At 39.5% G+C, this 21,010-nt stretch overlaps 1 protein-coding gene across 1 annotated transcript in view; it reads right to left on the minus strand.

Annotated features, from left to right (window-relative positions):
• The window catches only part of C3H6orf183 (chromosome 3 C6orf183 homolog), a 72,726-nt gene that overhangs the window by 50,114 nt on the left and 1,602 nt on the right, over window positions 1–21,010 (minus strand). Inside the window, exons 2-14 of the mRNA XM_021392872.1 lie at window positions 18,167–18,344; window positions 16,747–16,819; window positions 16,143–16,253; window positions 15,408–15,521; window positions 13,632–13,826; window positions 12,842–13,001; window positions 10,214–10,371; window positions 9,090–9,242; window positions 8,648–8,752; window positions 6,384–6,548; window positions 2,380–2,489; window positions 1,981–2,116; window positions 1,679–1,882 (exon numbers count right to left, since the gene is read on the minus strand). Coding sequence (XP_021248547.1) covers window positions 1,679–1,882; window positions 1,981–2,116; window positions 2,380–2,489; window positions 6,384–6,548; window positions 8,648–8,752; window positions 9,090–9,242; window positions 10,214–10,371; window positions 12,842–13,001; window positions 13,632–13,826; window positions 15,408–15,521; window positions 16,143–16,253; window positions 16,747–16,819; window positions 18,167–18,303 — 1,821 coding nt within the window. The 5' untranslated portion in view covers window positions 18,304–18,344. The remainder of the gene's footprint in view (window positions 1–1,678; window positions 1,883–1,980; window positions 2,117–2,379; window positions 2,490–6,383; window positions 6,549–8,647; window positions 8,753–9,089; window positions 9,243–10,213; window positions 10,372–12,841; window positions 13,002–13,631; window positions 13,827–15,407; window positions 15,522–16,142; window positions 16,254–16,746; window positions 16,820–18,166; window positions 18,345–21,010) is intronic.

The raw sequence follows: 21,010 nt of genomic DNA on the forward strand, positions 1-21,010 counted from the left end.
CAGTTTTATAGCACATATCAGAGAGTATGTTAGATAGGTCTCAATTAGTTTGGCTCTATTATTGTTTCAGTTCTTGGGAGACAGTCTATGCAGTATATTAAAATTAAAAAAAAAGAAAATCACATTAGAAATTGTTATTAAGGAAATATTGTTGCCCATGCTTTCAAATTTGTTGCCACTTAAACTGTAATAGGATTAGTAAATATTTATTTAGGCTTTAGTTGAAGTTCAAACGTTTATAAACGTATCTGTGTATTAGTCTAGGGGAAAGAGAGGCCACTGTATAATCATGTCTTTCTCATTGCTAGGGGCTCCCTGAAGTATTTCACAACTCCAGACCAGTGAGTGCTCAGACTGTGCATCGTTTCTCCCACTTTGCAGTGGGAAAAGGGGCTGAAAATAAAGATGCATTATGCAAAGTTCCAGAATCAGAAGAAAAGCTTTTCACAATGCCTGCTTCCATGAAAACTGAATTCTCCACTGGAAAGCATAATTCTTCAGTTTTCTTTTCTGGCTTGAGAATTTGAATATGCCGAACCAGACCATTCAATATTAAGTGGAAAATCACAATTTTCTAGTTTCACATAGCTTTTCAATTAGGAATTTTAAGTGATTAGTTTTTTCACAGATGTTTAAAGGATAAAAGTGGCCATATTTGAAATAAATCTAAAGGCACTTTAAAAATGTCAGAAAACCCATGTCCTCCCCACGCATTTTATTTTTAAAAAGACTTTTATCATGTCTAGAGACAGGACGTTTTGGGGTTGTTTTGTTTTCCTTTTTTTAAAGCCTTAATGTAAGAAAAAAAATGTGGGCAGGAAGCCTACTTCCTTTTTAGTTCTAGTCTTAATTCCTCCATTAAGTAGCTTGTGTGTCTGGTTCTACGCATTTCTACTGCAAAACAAATAATTTTTCAGTAAATGAGAAATAAATGTGAACTCAAAATGTTTTTTTCTAAACCCTACTAAAATAGAACAATGCTTCTTCGGGATTTTTACATGAGAATTTTGGTATGAGTGTTAAGTAGCAGAACTGAAAGGAAATCTACAGCTCAGAAGATAAGACTTTTTATCACATTGAACCACTAATGTCAGCACCATACGACTTCCTCTTCAGTATATTTTACAAAGAAAATTGGGGAAACGAAAACTTGGTAAAGCTTAGGAATGTAATTGGAAGATATTTTTCTGATCTGTGTAGATAATTGTACTGATTTTATCATTGCAACCATATACCCTTATTCAAAATTCAAAACAATAAACCCTAAACTGTACCTGTATCTAAATAATACATTTCAGAAATCATTAGCAGTTTCATTTTTCATAGATTTCAAAATGTCTTAGACGTCCCAGGAACTTCTACTTTGTGTGAAAATCCCACAAGTATAATGGTCTAAGTTGAAGTGAGCCAGCAGCAGCAGTCTAAGTTAATGGGTATCTGGCCAGCATTGTACTGCTGTGTGCCTGGAGATTCTCAGAGATCTGTTACAGGTCACTGGTAGGTAAAAGCATAAAGTCCATGAATGCACAGCATATAGCTTTGACGAAGAAGCTGGACCGAATCCCTGAGATGATTCAGCAATTTATCACAACACGGTCTGCATGGAAGCAGAGGACTTGATCACAATCTCCTGCCAAAGTGCATGCTTTGGAAGACTTCATGCTAGGTGGTACCTCACCTTGTAGTCAGCTGGTGTGTAGTGAACGTAGGGCTGAGAGCGCAAGCCACCAGAAGCACCAGTGCCTCCTTTAGCAGCACTGATCCAAGAGGTGTCTTCTGCGCTGGGAATCAGAGGACCAGCCTTGAGGGAGAGGCCTGCAGTACTAATAGTAAGGCTTCTCTCCACAGACCTGAAGTAGTTCAGGATTCCCAGGCACACTCTCTGAAACGAACCAGAACAAACACACAGTTGTGTTTTCAGTTGAGTGACAGCCCCCCCGTCATGAAAACCAAATGACTCTGATCCATGCAGTTTTTTACCTTTAGCTCTCGGAGCCTCAAGTGATGTAGGAGAAGAAAGGAAAGATAGGTTCCTCTCATCACCACGTCTTCCTTGTTGGCAATCACTGGTCCTTCTTCTAGCCCCAGAAGCTGCCAGGTGCTCATGCAACCATACCTTTTTCCAGACAGGAAGAACATAATTATGGTTTTACTACTCAAGGAGATTTCTAAACATTTTAAAGTAAAAAGTTTTGCTGTGTCTGTTGTCTAAGAGTATGCTGCTGCCTACGAGACTCACTGTCATGGAAACCTAAAGTACAGAATAATGGAAAAGGATGACACTACTGTTTTTGTCAGAGAAATGTTGGCTGATAACATACTTCTTCAGGTTTCATTAAATAAATATATTTTTATGTATATATAAACAATTTTTTTTACCCTCTTTCATTCTTCTTTCTGTAGGATCCTGGGAGCTTTCTGGAGCTGCTTTCTCCTGCACCTTCCCCACTGCAAGCCATGGCTGCGTTATCATCCTCAGTGTTTAATTCCTAGTTACAACACATACAGTTACAGTCTGCTCTGGGGAGTCTGAATCTGTTACTTGCCAGCTTTATGCACAGGCTTTAGTGTAACAAAATAAAAACAAAAGAAAAGAAATTGCCATGCAGGATCGAATTCACTATTCAGTTAGATGTGAAATTGTTGTGACAAATAACTCTACAATATTTGACTGATTTCCAGTCCTTACAATGTCCATGGCCAGAATGAAAGAACTATCCTAACTTTAAGGACAAAACAGCAGCAAGGGTCAGATCAAAGAATACTTCCAAAAAAATTCAGAAATTCTGTTTCATCAAAAACTCAACCAAACTATGGTTAGTGACATGTCTGACCTACTAGTCTGCACCCTTTTTACCTTCCATAGAAGAAAATAATTCCTAGGCTTCTGCAGATGTTAGAAACATAGAATTATTTGAGTTGGAAGGAACATTTAAAGGTAACCTAATCCAACTCCCTTCCAATGAACAGGGACATGCACAGCTAGATCAGGTTGCTCAGAGCCCCCTGAGCTTGACGTTGGATGTCTTCAAGGATGGGGCATCCACCACCTCTCTGGGCAATCTGTTCCATTGCCTCACCACTCTTTTCACAAAAAATGCTTTTTTATATCCAATCTAAATCTCTCCTCTTGTTGTTTGAAACCACTTCCCCTTGTCGTAGCACAACAGATACTGCTAGAGTCTGTCCCCTTTCTTCTTACAGTCCCCCTTCAGATACTGAAAGACAGCTATCAGGTCATCCCAGAGCCTTCTCCTCTCCAGGCTGAACAGCCCCAGCTCTCTCAGCCTGTCCTCATAGGAGAGGTGTTCCATCCCTTGGACCATTTTTGTGGCCCTCCTCTAGATGTGCTCCAACAGGTCAGTGTCTCTCCTGTACTGAGGACTCCACATCTGGACGCAGTACTCCAGGTGAGGTCTCACCACTGCAGAGCAGAGCAGAGGGGTAGGATCACCTCCCTTAACCTGCTGGCCACGCTTCTTTTGATGCAGCCCAGTGAATGATTGGCCTTCGGGGCACATTGCTGGCTCACCTCCAGCTTGCATCCACCAGTACCTCCAAGTCCTTTTCAGCAGGGCTGTGTTCCATCCTTACATCTCCCAGCTTGTACACCTGCTACGACCCAGGTACAAGACCTTGCACTTGGTTTTGTTGAACACCATGAGGTTCTCCTGGGCCCACTGCTCACCCTGGTTATGTCCCTCTGGATTGTATATCATCCCTCGGGCTGACGCTGGGGCAGACGTTAAGTGTGGCAACAAAGAAATAACATCAGAGTAGGCTGTGGAATAGTTTAACTGTGATATGTACACAACACCTCCCACAACAGATACATACTAAAAAATGTAGTCAACATTCTATAAAATTAAAAACAGCCCTTGCTGTGTTTTTTTTCCTCACTCCTTTCCAGCACCCTTAAGAATGTAATGCAAAGAGTAGCAGAAGAGCAGCAAGCAGGAAAATAGTTGTATCTGTCTTGTTATCGACTCTATCAAGGTTTACTCACATGAACTGGGAATTACTCCACCAACATCAGTGAAATTAAATTGGCATTAGTAGCAGTGTAAATGAGAAAATCACTCTAAGTTACATAAGATTTATTAATTGCGGAACATTATGGGCAGTGATTTTCTAGACATCATCCAATTAATTTCAGCAAACAATCAAGTATATACAAAAAATGTTGACCTTTTAAACCACTTTTCTATTCCAATTTATTTTATTACTTCATTTGAGCTTGGATGGAGCCAGCTGGAATTCTCTTAAGTGTGATAAAGGCTTTATAATATAGATTCTGGCATTGTTTTTTTTCTGATTATTGAAAATCTTATTAATATTCACAAAATAGTGCTTGTAAAATGTATCCTGTTCAACATAAGACAATCTAACAACAGTACACATAAAAGAGACATAAACTCAGGACTGGATTGGCTGTCAAATAAATTTGCAAGTTGACATGAGTTTGTGGCCCTTAAAAATTCCTTCAAGCCAAACAAATCACAAGAGACTGTCAAACACTTATACAAAACACTTAAATAAAGTTCTTTTGTGTAATCCTTGCAATGATAGATTATCTGTTAATTGATTTTCCTGCTCTTACCTTTCTTCCAAGCATGATCATCTTCTCTCACCCTGTTCTTGTTGACGCCAAAGAACATCAAATTGCTTAAATTTTAGAAAAACTAAGTCCTTCCATCTCTATTATTTAAAATGTGAGGTCAGGTAGAATTAAAGTATAGTTTTGTGAATCAACAGCAGTGACTGCTCATCTCTATTAAACATTAGTATAATTATTTGAACAATTATTAAGCAAGTCCATTTAAAATTCTCACACTAAAATATTACAGAAAATGCGGTCCGAAAATGAGTGAAGTGAGGAGGAAAACCAATGTCACTTTTTTGTGTAACAGCTAAATTTTTATTTTAAAAACACTGACACCTAAGCAATATTTCTCTTGCGGAAGATCTAAGCTTAGCACTGCTATGCCATCGTGACAAGACTGGTTTCAAAATTAGGCTTTTAATTAACCTGATGCTGCTGAGATCAGTCATGTCTCTTGCAAAAGCCAAGAGGTCTCTCCCAGCCCACTTGTGGAATGAACGCACTTGACAGGAGAAGAACAGTGCAGTGACATTTTTTTCTTTTAATTATTCATCATATAGTTTGCATTAGTCAACTCAATGGCTTTTTTTGTTTTTTTTTTTTTTTCTTTCCTGAAGTTTTCATTAAGTAACCAAATATTTCCTGTATCCTGGGTTAAAGTCAGCTTGAGCTAAGAAGAATTGCATGTTTTTACATGTGGGAGCTTTTCCTGAAAAAAATATGTGGGTTTATTTTTAAACACAGAGTTGGGATCAGACTTGGAGCAGATTCATCAGCAGGAGAGAGATACTAAGGGATGTCTTTCTGCCTCTGTCACTTTTCCCCTGCTCCTGTATCACTCACTGCCCTGCCTGAGCCTGGACCTCAGCAGAGGTGTGGGACCTCTCCAGTGACATTGGGGCTGCATCCAGCTCCAGCAGCTGAGATCTGTCCTCTTTAAAAATAATAGTAATGAAATAAAAAAAACAGTGGGGCAAGGAGATTCATCAGCACTTTATAATTTGCCAACAAGGCCCACTGGTGGAGGCAGCCTGACAACAGCACAGCAAGCCAAATGAAGCATCTGACTACAGATACAGGAACTTCTGAGACTGAAGTTCTGGACCTAATGCTTTTATTATTATTATGTTCCTTAAAGCAGCAGCTGTGAATAACTTCTGAATAAGGAGGGTGATAAAGAAATAGGTCATCAAAGTCCATCTTCATCAAAGGGACACTTTCAGGTTCAGCACACTAGTCACAGAGCTTGAGCACGCCGTGTAAGTAATGTCGTAAATTCTCCAGATACCAGAGAGGTAGGTTGGTCCTACTTCTCCTTCACTACTCTGTCAGGCCACCTGGTGGGTTTTTTTTTTACCCTCTCTGAAACTTAAAGATCTCTCATAGCTTCTGTTCTTGCAGTGACCGAAGCTTCTTAAGGCCATGCCCATTAATTCCACTTCCCCCTTGAGAAGAGGAACTTGCTCCCACGCAGGTGTGAGAACAGGTCTCTACACAAAGCAGAAATCTGCTGTCAGATCCACAGGTGTTCAGCTGCTGGACAGCCTCCAGCAACTGCTGCACAGCCATTAGTGAGCTACAGGGTGGAGGGGTATCCTGTACATGGTTTGTACACAACGGTACATTGCAGATGGGAAGATCCTGTCTAGCAAAAAGAGCAGGAGACTGAATTTTGAAAAGGGGGACTCTGATGTCAGCTAGAGGAGCCCTCTATCAGAACTGAAAAAAACTTGCTAGATGTGTTAATTGACTATTATTCATCATTTCCTCTTCCAAGTACCTGGTGATGCTCAGTGAAGGCGTAGACTTCCTTCCAGATGTGATCGTAGCTCTGCTGTCCTGAGGCATGAGAACAAGTGGCAGAAGCTGACCGCAAAGGATGTGGTTTGAGCACCGCTGCTGCATGATCCTGGAGACCCTCCATCACCCTCTCCATGTCTGAGACCTTGTTACAAACCACAACAAATATGGAGGAAAGATTCAGAAGAAAAACAAGTCAGCATACCAGTCAGCGAGTTAGGGGCAATTCAGAGCACCCAGTGAGCATCCATCAGTACTGCTTCTCCTAATTTAGGAAAACTGTCTGCTGCTCACTGTCTCAGGTAAAAATATAGAGATGGATTTGTCTGTCCTAGCATATGGAAAGAAGGCACCAGATAGTGAAGGATACAGAATCACTTTTTTTCTAACAGATTTATGGAGGGGTGGGACTCCTGGGTAATTCCTCTCTCCTTTGCTGTTACTCCTCATCCTTAAGGAGATATAAATATTTCTTGATGAAACCTAAAAATACAGCATTTTCAGAGCAAGCCACTATGGAAAAGGAAAGAACAATGATTTTTCATTGTCTCAGTGAGCTGCAAAGCTCTTATTACATGTGGTGACAATGGCTTTTGCCCATGTTTTCCAGAGAAATTGTATGCTGTGGCAATATATGAAAGAATGGTTTCTTTGTGAAATATCTGGCATGGTGAAAGGGTATGAAAGCAGGGATCACAAAAGAAAGATTATCTCAGTAAAAAAAGCTATAGTAAATATCTAACATTTTTGTTTCTTAAGAGAGTATCATCAAAATGAAAACCATTAAATTAACTGACATATTTTAAAGACAATTTCAGCTTTTCAGCTGCAAAATTTATATATATTAAAATAAAAAGCATAAATCTCTCTTAGATGCTTCATGAGAACCCTGAAAGTAAATATTAAATGTCAAATGGGAACCAGGAAGACTAAAGACTACAGAGCACTGCCAATAGCCATTTGGCTTCCTTCCACTGAGGTCAACTTCGGGTGTGGACAAAGCAAGTAGCTAAAGAGGCTGCAGAAGAGTGATGAGATCTTAAGCAATGGATTTCAAGGCACAGCGTCCAGCACAGAACGGCTAGGCAGCAGAGAAAACACCATCCCCACATGCAGTCCATGGCTCCAGCACAGAAGTAACAAAATCCCACCGAGCCAGGTTTGCTTCTGCCTGTTTATGGGTATTTTCATTTTGCTTTGGTTGTTTTTTTGACACCCATTTCCCAGTTCCACCCTGTGCCACCCACAATCTCCATGCAGCTGGGAAGCTTCCTCCTACCTGCTCTAGCCAGCAGCCCCTGAAGAAAGCAGCAAGAGGAAACCAAGAAGCATGGTGACATTTCAGGGCTAGAACAGCCTCGTACGGACTGGAAGCATGGCTTATGCTGCTCTGGTGTACCTGGCATTGCCTGTGTACTCAGGGAAAAAGACGCACCTCACCAAGGACTTTCCAATTGGCAGGAATGTGGCTACTGTGAGAGGAGGGCATAAAGTGGCATGGTTGCTTCATAGCTTCAGAGGGGCTTTCTTTTCTATTTCCTATGTAAAACTGGAAGCTCAACTACAAGGTGTCTTTGCTGTTTGTGGTGCTTCAGGCTCATCAAGGAAATGAGAGCCAGCAAACTCATGATATGATTACCAGATCAGTTTTGCGTTCTTAAGAAATTTACACAGACCTAGTCCTATAGCAGTAATTGACTAGTGTTAAGTGTATTAATTCTCCTCATCCTTTGAGAGGTGGAGAGCTACTGTTATACCTTAGAGATGAGGAAGTCGGATCCTCTAAAATTTCACAGGAAAAATATGATAAGACTGCAGTACACCTGACAGTTCCATCACACCCTGCAGTTTGTCCTGCACCCTACCAAATTTTAGACTTGTGCCTCGCAAGTGCAGTATCTCTCCTTGTCTTTTGACCACAGGCCTGAACCTTGGGACACAAAAAAGAAAACACATTCTGAGCAATATCTTTATCACACATAAATTCCGAGGCTGATTTTAACCTGACTTGGGTGAACTTCAGAGCTTTTGAATATTTATGCAAGTGTTCACGTTGCCTTTGGAAACCACTGAACTGAGAAAGAAAGAAATCTCTCTACGGCAAGCACCTTAATAATGGGTCTTTAGTGAATTCAGGCATATGCAAATAATACATAAACCTGAGACAGCCTTACAATAGATGTTTCAATTTCTCTGGAAGTGAATAAATAAATCAAAATATCTTAAAATAACAAGTTATATTACCTCTACAAATTTTGAATGAATGTCCATCATCTTATTCACTTTTTTCCATTGTTTCATTTTTATCAAAAGCTTTTGCTGCCAGGGATCTACTTTAGGCTTAATCTGCTTGATAGAAAAGTAACCACAAAATGTATGAACTATATCACTCTATGTTTCTTTCGGTTTAAGAAGCAATACAGAAGGAAGGAAAGAATTAAGAAGGAAAGTGCAATACATTCACTTTTACTTTTTTTATTTTTAACAGATGTGAATAGAAGCTCTTCACTATACTAATTTGCAGAAGTACAGCAGGTACATAAGACCTGAATAGTTCAAAAATTATCACTGTTTGTCAAAAGAAACATTATAGAATTTAGTTGTTGAAATATATCTTCGTACATCCTGAAGACTGATTAGGACTTTTTGCTATGACAACTGAAAAAGGAGAGTTCCTCAAAGTTACCTTTATAAAAGGGATCCAGTTAGCTCTCTTTTTCAAAGCCCTGGTTGGATCTGACATGCCCCACTTCTCCAATCTAGAAATCTCTGTGTCATAAACTGGAAATGTTCTCATTGTCTGCTGTTTGCAGAAGATGCTCCTAAATTTTTGGACAACCTGAAGCATAAAAGGAGATGATAGTGTAATATCCTGCTTGTGAAGTTTATTAAGTTCTATAACAAAGTAATACTGCATATTATCACCTGAAATAAATAACTGTAGCGGTAAAGTGACAAAGGAGACAATTTGGTCCTGTGTTTTTTTCCCTTCCATCAGATATAATGAAACTCTGTGCAGTTAACTCTGAAGCATCCAAAAAGAAGACCAGATTTTCAACAACTCTTACTGTCTTTTAGTCAATGGCAAATCTACTATCATCAGCACTGTTAGCATTGGCCAAAAGGAGGTTCTTTGAAAAGCCTGTTCAAAAATTAATAAGCCACTGCTGGCAATGAAGATATTCTACAGTATTTCAAACGTTATGTTGATAGCAGACTTACAGATCAGTTTATGTAACCAACCCTGTATCACCAGCACTACTACAGGCCACAACGTGTAAGACAAGGCAAGTACTTAAAACAACGTCATTTATGTCTCGCAGCTATACATCTCTTTTGGGCACTGAACAAACAGTGGAGGTGTGGTGTTGATTTTACCTTGTGGTTGGTGGAATGGACAAAAAACAGAGTTTTCCTGCTGTTAACCACTGAACTGAGGAGCTGCTCGCTACGTGCCTGTGCGATGGTGTGCAGCAGCCGACATCTAATGGAAGTACCACAGCTCTGGGATGCACAACACAGGGGCAGAAAAACTCAAGAAAAGCACACAAAAGGCACGAGTGAGAGCTGGGACAGCAAATGTATGGGCTCAAGCAATAACACAAAGTACAAATGCTGCAGAACTGGTGGTGTTTGCTACGGCCTAATGGGAGTGATCCAGGTGTCTCTACTGCTTTCTGTCAAGATCCAAAGTGCTCACAAACATTTTTTTCATGACACAAAACACTGACTTATCATAAATGGAACCTTATTCCACACTTCTAAAGATTTTTCTTTCTTTCTAAGCATCAAGAAGCACATTTCAGTTACCAAATAAAAGAGCTCCATCTCATCAGCTGGGTCCTTGAGATCTTTAAGGTTGTAGTCAATATCAAAATGAGCCAACAGATGCTGGAGCTGGGCTTTCAGCTCCTTGGTTTCAGTGCTGTGACAGGGCAGAGTGAATCCAGCATCCTTGTGGCAAGATTCTGCAAAAAACCATAATCAGCTGGAGAATGTCAACATTTCAAGCAACGCAACTGTAAGCAGCACAATCAGTGCCTCTTGCTTTGCATCCACACAATGATGTAATTTCATTTTTTCATCCAGAAGCAGAAATAAGCAGGAGAGAGAATGAAAAGCAATCCAGCCCTACATGGATTTTTGTTTTCCTTTTAGGAAAGGGCCATCCACAAGACCCTGAAAGTCTAACAGCTGTTGCAGGTCAGAGTCCCTCCACAGCCCTTGGAGGAAAGCATGCCTTGAAAAGATGCCAGCTAACAAATCCTGCTGCCTGAACAAGGAGTAATAGCTCAGGGGTATACAGCATTCTTCTCTCACACGCACCTCCCAGATCTTCACATGCCATAGGAACTTGAAGTATGTTACTGTTTTCAGAGTTATCACTCTTCCAGTACCTGATACTGGCATGATGCTGCTATCACAAACTTCTGAAACAAGCGTGTACTAGGGATGGTTGAGTGACTTAGGATCTGTGTTGAAGAGCCTGTCTGCAACACAGCACCCATTTTTTTAGAAAAACTGTTAATATTTTCTCCTCCTTAACCTCGTCTCAGGCTTGCTCAGGCCTTGGAGGATATCAGTATTCCTTCATTCTTGAACAGCCAAAACTACTGTGTTCCTGTAAGTTTTGTCATCTTTTCATCTTTTTTTCAGCTCTTTGAAAAGAATGTTTAACACTGTTTTGTTTTTTTTGTTTGTTTGTTGTTTTTTTAAATGCAGAATCTTACCATTTGCCCTGTGCCACCACCTCTCTCTACAAAAAACTCGACTGTTTCGACTGTTGAAACTGCTTGGTTTCCATCTTACACCAAGCCAAAAGGAACAGCAGCATTTTATCAGCTACTTCTTTTCCCAAGGTTTTTGAGAGTCCAAAAAAGTGCTAGTTCGTTCTCCTTTACCCAATACTGATGAGTACTGCTGATACGCACAAAGATACTAATAGGAAAGCTACTGTTTGCTAAAGTTCATCAAAACTCTCGGGGTTTAGTGGAACTACAAGTAATCTAATTTATTATCTCATTGTTTCAGCAATAAAGGGCCATCTGCTCTTTTGTTCCATCTTTGCTTCACTTCATCTTTGCTTTTCGTGTCTTGTTTAATCATTCTGATGTTTCATCTATGAAGCTCAGATCTAGATAGGAGATGAATGAAGCTTATGATGGTAATATGATACTGTACCTCAAATATTAGATAACTAGATACTGAAGATCAAAATGAGCTAAGTCACTACTGAGTTGCTGTTTAAATAACAATAACTGTCTGTTCTTCAGCAAAATGAATGCTGCAGAAGAACCGTATATATACAAGGAGAGGTCTGCCCTCTCCTTGTCCCTCCCTCTCATAGCCCACCCATGAGAGAAACACGACCTGCCCCTCCCTGTGCCTTAACACTGGTAGCACTGCACTTCTGAGGTAGAGCTGGGCTATACCTGGGAACACTTTGGAGCTAAGAAGTGAAAGAAGGCTGCACCAGCAAGACCAGTTAGACCTTAGTAAGACAACTTAAGGGCTGAAGGCCCCTTATCCTTCACAGGTAAATGTACATTTTCCTTAGTGTTATGCTCCATCACATACCCAACAACACTCAAGTGCTGCTCATAGGCCCTTGCAGACCTACAGGCCCACGCTCTGTGACAGAAGTTTACAGAGGGACAGAGGGAAGGGGGAGGATAAGTCACAGCCCCTCTTTGTTCCTCCACCCTGGTCAGCCCACTTAGTAAGTTCAAGGAGGCAAACACCCTGCCTCATCCCCAGGAGAGAAGCAGAGGCTGCGTTTTTCCACAGCCCATCCAATGAGATCCTACAGTGCAATATCATTCCCACACTGTAAAAGCATAGAATTAACCACTGGATTCAAATACTCTGCAACAGGAATGCTGCCTTAAGTACTGTTTGCATGGATAACTCTACACAAGTGGTATCACTCCCTCCCTTCCTCCAAAAGGAAAGGGAACTTGAAACTAACCACAAAGAGATTTTTCTGGAGATACTTCATTATGTGTCTTGAAACAACATTTCTCTTCTTGTTTTAGTTTCTCCAGAAACCAGCCACCCACTGAAATATTTTGAATAATATTTTTGCAGAAGGTTAGAAGGGTGAGTTTCAGGGTTTGGCATAATCAGGACAACATCCTGAACTCTCTATCGAGCCGATCCCACAAGTATTCTTCTAAACTGCCTGTTTCTGCAGCCCAGTGCACAGAAAGGCCAGAGGAGTGGCTGCCACAGATTCAAGGCTGCACTCCTTGGAATTTGGACACCAGATTTCCAGGATTCTTGCTGACTGTAGAGGCCACACTCCACATTTCTCAAGCATACAATCGAAGGACAGCATTCAGTATTTCCCAGATTTGCACTGTTGACCTGTCTTGAAGAGTATACATAAACAAATGCATTATCCGTAGGATTTCTAAAGGAAAGCCAATCATTTCTCACCGTTTCTTAAAAATTTTGAACAGCAAAACACATCAATATTAAAAATATCTGAATTTCTGTCAAAGGTACTCCTTAATTTGTCCCATTTGTCTTGGATCGCATCAGGACATTTCTCATCAGCTACACACAGTTTGTGAGAAACAGGCAAATGCTGGAGAACCTGGAGTTAAAAACATATTTGTTGTTATTCTCAGCCAGTTAGAAGCCACACAATTACTCAGTTGCAAAATAAATAATAAAATTAAACACAAGAGAAAAAAAATAAATCATAGTTATCCACTGTATATAATTCTAGAAGTTCATTCACTGTCGATGACTTGTAGCACTCATGTAATAAAAACATTAAAGCAACTATAAAATCAGGATGTGTTCATATTTGTCTTCAAAGGGTGATGCCTAAACAAATAATCCTCAAATCTACAGACTATTCATCAAGATGACTCAACCCTTTCATAACATTCTGCTCTATCAAAACATCACCACAGTAACAAGTATGGAAAAAAATTCAAGTTTTATCCTTCTTGTCCTAGATCTCCTTAATCCACGTGGCCCAATACTGTCTACCCTGCAGCCAGGGAACTCATTATTTCACTTACAATGATGACAAAGCTGAATTTACCTATTTCCTTTCCAGCAAAATTAATATGCTAAAAGAATCGAAAGTCAAATGTATGCAGTCTGGCATAGTACCATCAAACCCTTAGATTTTGCAGTGAATTTTATCTTCCTCGGTTTACAAAGGCTTCAATGTTGCATAATTACACTTCACTGCTCAAAATGCTCATCTTACCTGGAGAAAACGGTGAATGCCCTTCAGAGAGTGCAGGTGGCACACTAACCATTGGGTGTAAATCATCAGATCTTCCTGAGTCACTACATTCATTGGATTTTTCTTTCCTGTCAGGAAGTTCTCCCTTGCAGCTGAAAGCCTTGCAGCCCTCTGAACTGCATCATTGTATTCTTCCATGATGTGACTAACTTGCTTCTGTTTAGGTATACAGAAGAGACACTATCATTTTTGCACATGTGCATCTTCTTGTCTTAGTAGCTAGAAGGTCACTGCATTCCTTAAGGAATCTCAGTTTGAGAGTAGCCTCAAAAGTTTATTTCTGTCCTAAATGCTGAAGAATGATATTTCCAATGGGGAAAAGTGAACTTCAGTTTAAACAGTGAATTTTTATGAGCAGCTAATACTGACCATAAGCAGACAGCTGAGAGTATAATCAGTCATCAGTGTGAATGCAGACAGATTAATAATATTGGTGAAGAACGTGTAGTGATCCTTTCATGTCTTATTCACTTAAATAGGTCAGACTCTTCAAGTAGTACCAGAGAAGGTGCTACTTGAAGACTTTTCATATACAAATGCCCAATTCACTCAATTTGCTCCTTTAAAAGACTGAGCAAAAGTGCAGTTTTTTAAAAGCACATATTGCTGATGTTGTTAGAAAACTTCTCCTCAGGGAACCACTCATCTAGATGCTCATCTATGCTGATTAGAGGCAGTTTGGAACTGGCCAGGAACTGGAAAACACTTTGGCCATCTTCCACTCAACATTTTGCCTTTTTATTGAACTATCAATAATGGCATGAGTTACCATGGCAGTGTTAACAGCACAGGACCTAGATAACCACATGCACAGCCATTTGCCACTTCCCTGCCTGCATCAGAGAATCAACTTGCTCTCTCTCCTGGCCTTAGCTCACGCATTTCCCATATAGCAAGTGGCAGTTCTGTTTCTTGGCATTAAGCTCATGTGGGAAAGGGGTCAGTCTCTTTACTGTCTTCATTACCAAGCTCTACCACCACGATTCCCTGCAATTACAACCTCTACAAAGCTCAAACCACCTAAAGAGTGAAAGATTTACTGAAAATGCTGACACAACCATACCCAATAGAAAATACAGTCACTGGCAATATAGACAAATGGACAATTTAATAGAAGATTCAGTCAACAAATGTGAATTACAACTCTAAAGAATAGTGGCAATACAGTTACATAAGCTATTCTGCTTGACGTTTATTCATGTTTGAAGAGGAAAAAAACATATTCAGCTGTAAGAGAATGCAGTTTATTTGCAGAAAAAGCTGCTTATCCTGGAATACTGAAGATACTGAACTAAAAAAAGAAAGACTGCTTTTATAACAAATAAGAACAATAAAAGTAGAGATAAAAAGTTAAAATCTTCCATCTTTCTGAACTGGACTTGAGATGCTGCTTGGCTACAAGTGCTTATATTTGTTCAACAAACCATAGAACCTTGAATTAAATAGAGATAAATGCCTAATATGTATATAATTGTATTATGTACTGTCAGATGGAAGGAGGGGTTGGAGTAATATTCCAGGTAAGTGTTGCATTGCTTGAAACCATATTAATCTGTGCTATGCTGCTGCAATAGATATCAAAATCTAAAGATTTCCAGGTTTTATAAATTATCTTTAATGTTAATAGTTGTTCATTTGGATGAAAAAAAAGCCACTGTTAACTCTTGTTAGCAATGAAAAACAGTGTTTTTCATTAACAGCTACTGAATGTGCTAGATGCTAGGTTTGGGATCCTACCTGATAGAGAGAATAGAGCTGCTCAATAACACTGCTGTGCGTACAAAATCTCTTCCATCTGTGCATGTGCAAATATTTACTCTGGACTAACTGAGTGATTCTGTCTGTAAAAAACTTGAATAAAATCAAAAATAACCAACATACCACACATTAGTAAAAAAACAACTTTTTAACATTACAGGAAACTTAAGCAGTTTATAGATCATCAGAGAGTAACACCAAAAGAATAGGTAATTGGTCACCAAAAACCTGTGCTGCTGTATTTATTATTCATAATATAAATATTGTACACACTTATATGATGAAGTAGAAGTTGTCCCAGTGAGGAAAAAAAAAAACAAAAAAAGAAGCAGTATTATCATGGGAATGAAGAAAGGACTATAGGCAGACGGCAGAATTCCATACATTGGACATAGCAATTTGAGTTCTATTCTAAAAATGGGAATAAAAATAACCCACAACACAGGTGTAACAGAACAGAGCAAAAGCATCAGGGAAATACAAGAACATTGCTCCAGCCCATCTGATCTGGCTGAGATTACCATTCTTCAAAGAAGCAAAGAACAGCATTTTTCACATCACACATCATAGAAGGAAGTGTTTTATACAACAAGTACTAACGCTTTCGTGCCTGTTTTCAGGCAGGAGCTGCACGCCATCCCTATTTTAACATCACAGTTCAGCCAGCAGGGCTGGGGGAACCCTCCCCGAGCTGCGCAGCGAGCACGAACCCACCTGGTGCAGCAGCAGCGGCAAGCTTGCGGCTTCGTGCTCCTTTCTCCAGCAGCTCTCTAACTCCCTCTGCATGACATCAGCCTGAACAACAAGGGGCTTCGCTTCCGCTACCTGTAACAGCGTGTGGTGAACAGACTTCCTTTTCAGGCCATTGAAAAGAAATAGTGTTGAATAAAGAAAAGTATTTAGGCTTTGTATTAGGCTTTATCACATAAACAAATGCTACAGGCTTGGACTGCTCTTCGTTCCACAAAACACATCCATTTCTGAGATTTGAATTTTTAGTTGCTACTTGGTAAAGGGCTATAAAAAGGAAAGGGACAGACTCTTTAGCAGGGTCTGTTGTGATAAGAGAAGGGGAAACGGTTTCAAACTAAAAGAAGGGAGATTTAGGTTGGATATAAGGAAGAATTTTTTTACACTAAGGGAGGTGAGGGGCTGGAACAGGTTGCCCAGAGAGGTGCATGGTCTAGCTGTGGGTGTCCCTGTTCATTGCAGGGGAGCTGGACTATATGGCCTTTAAAGGTCCCTTCCAACTCAAACAGTTCAATGATTCTAAGAACAAAGAGATTTTTTTAAGCCAGTGTAGGCTTTAGCTACCTACCTGTAAGACTTTCTTCAGTGTTCTCTCTCTTTCTTTTCTGAAATAAGTTGCATCTTTTGGAATTGGAACAGAACTGCAAGGAAATAAACGGTTCAAGATGTTATGTGCAAACTGGTGGAAAGCAAATATCGGTCAGGCCCAATACAACTCAAATGGCATGATCAACAGTAAGAAAGTTTAATGGTATAAAAACTTCCACTCAAGAAGTATGATTTAATTAATTAGAAGATATTTTTATTTATTTAAGTCAAAGCCTTTTAATAATCCAGCTGGATGCCTGTCAATTCTCTGGGCACATATGACAGCCCACAGCTATGTAGCAGAATTCCCTGACGATCATCCTTCATCACTTAGCCAGCTTCTTTCCTAAAATGCCTGCGTGACAAGGAGCTGTGAAAGATTCTGGAGGAAAACTGGGTTCTAATTCTCATGGATCTACATACTTACAGCAAGTATACACTGCAAAATTTTTGTTTAAATGAATAAAAATTAATGCATGTAAAGCAAAAACACAGATGAAAACTGGACAGTTAAAAATATCTTCTGAATCTTGGCCAAAAACAATACACAGAAGATACCACTGGGACAGTTTAGAACCACAACAAGGCTGGGCTGGGGGGGATTTTGTGATCACCCAGCACTCCCACTGCTTTAAGGCAGGAAAAGTTTATTTATTGCTTACAGGTGTTCATCTGTCTTGTTCTTACAGGCCTCTAATCATGGACGGAGCAACCTCCCCACCTAGACATCAGTGTTTAATTAACACTCTATTTGGAAAGTTTGAATTTTAGCCCATGATTTTCTGTCCTATCCATAAATGGAAACAGAAATTTATTCCCCTCATCTTTACAGCAATCTCCCACGTGTCCGAAGATTTATAATCCAGAGAAAACTGAGTGGAGGCAGAAGTCCAGCTGCTTTCCTTTTTGTCTCAAGTGTCTTAGTCAAACTTTCTTGACCTCTGTTTTCCTCCAAATATTCTCTAGGTGGTCTACAACTTTCCTGAAGCCAAACCTGGATGCACTGTCACAGCTAATATCTCATCATGGCTGTGGAGAGGAAGAGCAGCTGTCTTACTTGCAACCATTCTGTTTAGACATGCCAGCATTATGTTTAAAGCTACTTCCTCTTCACCATAAGGAGGAAATACTTGATGTGCTAAGGAGATTGAACGTTTTGTTTGCAATACATGACATGAAATGGGATTTAGTTTATGTTTTCACATTCTCTTCCATTTCAGCTGCAATGCTGGGGCAGACTCAATGAAAAAGCTGCTATTCCTGGCTCCCATAGGGGCCTTCAGGCTTCTAAAATGAATAGTTATTTAGACACATTACATTCATTTGTATTGAGGAGAAGAGAGGACAACGCATTGCTACAATCTCACTCTCTCCATCATTCCCCAGGAAAATATTGGTACCTGTATGCCCTGTTTGGTGTTCCCTGAAGTACCCCGTTGTCTTCTATTTGTGCCTTCAGTTCTTCCAGCTGCGCCGCTAGTTCTCCTTCCAGCTGCTGGACCTTCTCAGTAGAAGAGATGTGGTATACTTCATCCATGTTGCTCCTTCTCAAGAATAAATCACCTGTGAACTCTGGATCTGGAGAACAGTCCACGTAAATAGCATAAATTCCCAATCCTATAGACATCTATATATAATGTATATATAAATAACACACAGAACATTTGTTAGAGAACTAGTTATTCAGCATTTCCTTTAGTGAAAGGAATTTCCTTTTAATAGCTGGAACAGAACTGGGTAAAACTAATTTTTCCCATTTTGATTGCTAGCCTGAGGAAAACAGGAAAGAACCATTCTGGGCCAAAATTTTTCAAGAACCCCATCCCCCTGCATTTTGTTAGCAAATGATATGCCCTCCTTTCTCCATCCAGTTTATTAAGGACACTCTTGAAAGCTTAGCTAATCAAACATGAAATCTGACATCTCAGAATCTTTTACAATAAAAGAATTGAAACTTTTTGCTTTAATTTTTTCCAGAACAAAATATACTGACACTCAAAATCTATGTTCTCCCCATTTGTCTCACTCAAAACTATTATTTGAGATTGGCCAGAAGAAGAACTTGAAAGAAATGCCACTTTTTGACAACTGTACTCTGTAAATAATCCACTTTTACTAAAGTCACTCAGTTGTAATGCAAAACTTGATTTGTGAGAATTTCTGAAGTATATGTGCTCTCTTCACATCTGGAATTACAGTTGTTCTACTCACTTGTCAAGTGCAAAATCATTTAGAAAGGAAAAAAAAAAAGGAGCTGTCTTTTTAAGGGAAGAAACAAGACTTTGCAGAAAGATTTCTTTCTTGGGAGCAAAGGGGAGGAAGAGGTAAGTTCACTTGTAGCCAACCACTGAGCAATGCTCTCTAAGCATCTGTTTTTCACTGGTCTGCAGAATCTGTTTGACAGATGTGGGCATATGGTTTCTGCCCTTTTCTTAAAAAACAAAGAAACAAAAACCCACTGCAAATAAAATAGCTATTGATCTTAGTCACACTAATGATGTCTGATTTAACGAACACAAGAGGCAGTCACAAGGCTGAACATAGAAGTGTAGGATGTACCTTACTGGTCCTTGTACCTCCTTGGTTGATGGTATCCTAATACCTAGGGTAAATTTTGTCTCTTGCAACTGGACAGGCCTGATAATAAGAGCTGCAAACTAAGCAACCCTGGGAAGGAACTGGACAATTCAGATCTCTGAGTTTCACATGTGAGAGAAGAGGAAATTCAGATAAAAGAGGACACGAAGAAACAACAGGGGCCAGGATGACAAAAGCAAGGAAGGAAGTGTTACTGTTGACAAAAAACAAAGTGCAAGATTTTACTGAACCCAGCCAAGAAACTGGGCAAAATCGATGTGAAGAAGCCTGTATGTTCATACACTACAACAGATGCCTAGGTGAGAGCCTGAACTAGTGACATAAGACATGAAAGCTGACACTCATAAGCATAATATAAAAGAGACAGAAAAGTAATCATACCTTGGCAGCAGGTTGTGAGATACTTTGGAAAGACTGAATTTATGGTAAAGGTGATGGGATAATCTGGTATTTACATTTAAGAATAGCCAGCATGAGTTAAAGAGAGTTTATTTGCATTAGATTTACTTAATATAAGGAATGAAGATAAAGATTTTTACTAGAATAGTACTAAAAAATAATGTTTGCCGTGCTTTACAAATGCATTAAAACAGTCACTGAGCCAAAATGAGAGTTGTGACTGCTTAAGTAAGCAGTGAAAATGTTAGAGAAGTGATCACAACCTGGGTTGAAACGGAAACATAAAAACAGATCTGTATGTAAAGTGTTAAAATCCAAAAGGACTAATTTGAAGGAATTAACAAATGTAATTAGAAAAGTCAAATTCAAGAAATATCCCTAAGGATTTTAACACTGGAGAAGCTAGAGTATCTTTAAATCAGTGGTGAAAAGCTAACCAAATCTTGCACTCAAAATAAAAGGTAGGGGGAGGATTTGTAAGCAAGGATGGTGCAGCCAACTATAAATTTATCAAGAGTAGGGAGAGAATGAAAACAAAAAAAGAAAAAAGAAAAAAAAAATCAGAGTGCTGGGAAGCCTAGAGCTAAAGAAAAAATACCAGTTAAACTAAACATTGCTAACAAAAATAACAAGCAGGCGCTCCTACAGCTATTAAAAAAAAAAGAATGAAACAAGAACGAAGAAGCCACTCTGAAGGCAGCAGAGTTCAGATGAAGATCATTCAGATATGGCTGTAAACTAATGGGAATTACTTTGTTCAGATTTTTCTGAATGGGCTTTGATACAGAAAATGGAAATAAGGTTGAGTTGGCTGAGGGGAGTGAAGCAGTGGGAATATAAATTGCCACTTCTCCAGATAAAGCAAAACTTCTGGCAAAATAGTAAATCTGGCCATAGATAAAGTCCACTTTCAAAAAAAAAATTATCTTGAGTATCACAAAAGTACAACTTTACAAGTATACAAAATGGGGACAAACAGCCTGCTTGGTTTCATATTATAACCCTCTAGGTCTGTGAAAAAATTGAATATTGAGGAGGTATATGGTAATGAAGGAAAGGCCTAATAATATTTCATATTTTCTTCACCCATAGAGCAGTGAGACCCTGACGCCCTTGTTTTGGATCAGCAAGACTTTTCCTCATGGGAAAGTGAGATGGAGAGTGGTTTTGGAAAGAGGACCTACACTTAGGCCAAAGCATGATAGGCTGTCGTGAAAACAGGAGGATGAAAGTTTGCATGCAGTGTC

Source organism: Numida meleagris, chromosome 3 (genome assembly GCF_002078875.1).
Source record: "Numida meleagris isolate 19003 breed g44 Domestic line chromosome 3, NumMel1.0, whole genome shotgun sequence".
Lineage (NCBI taxonomy): Eukaryota > Metazoa > Chordata > Aves > Galliformes > Numididae > Numida > Numida meleagris.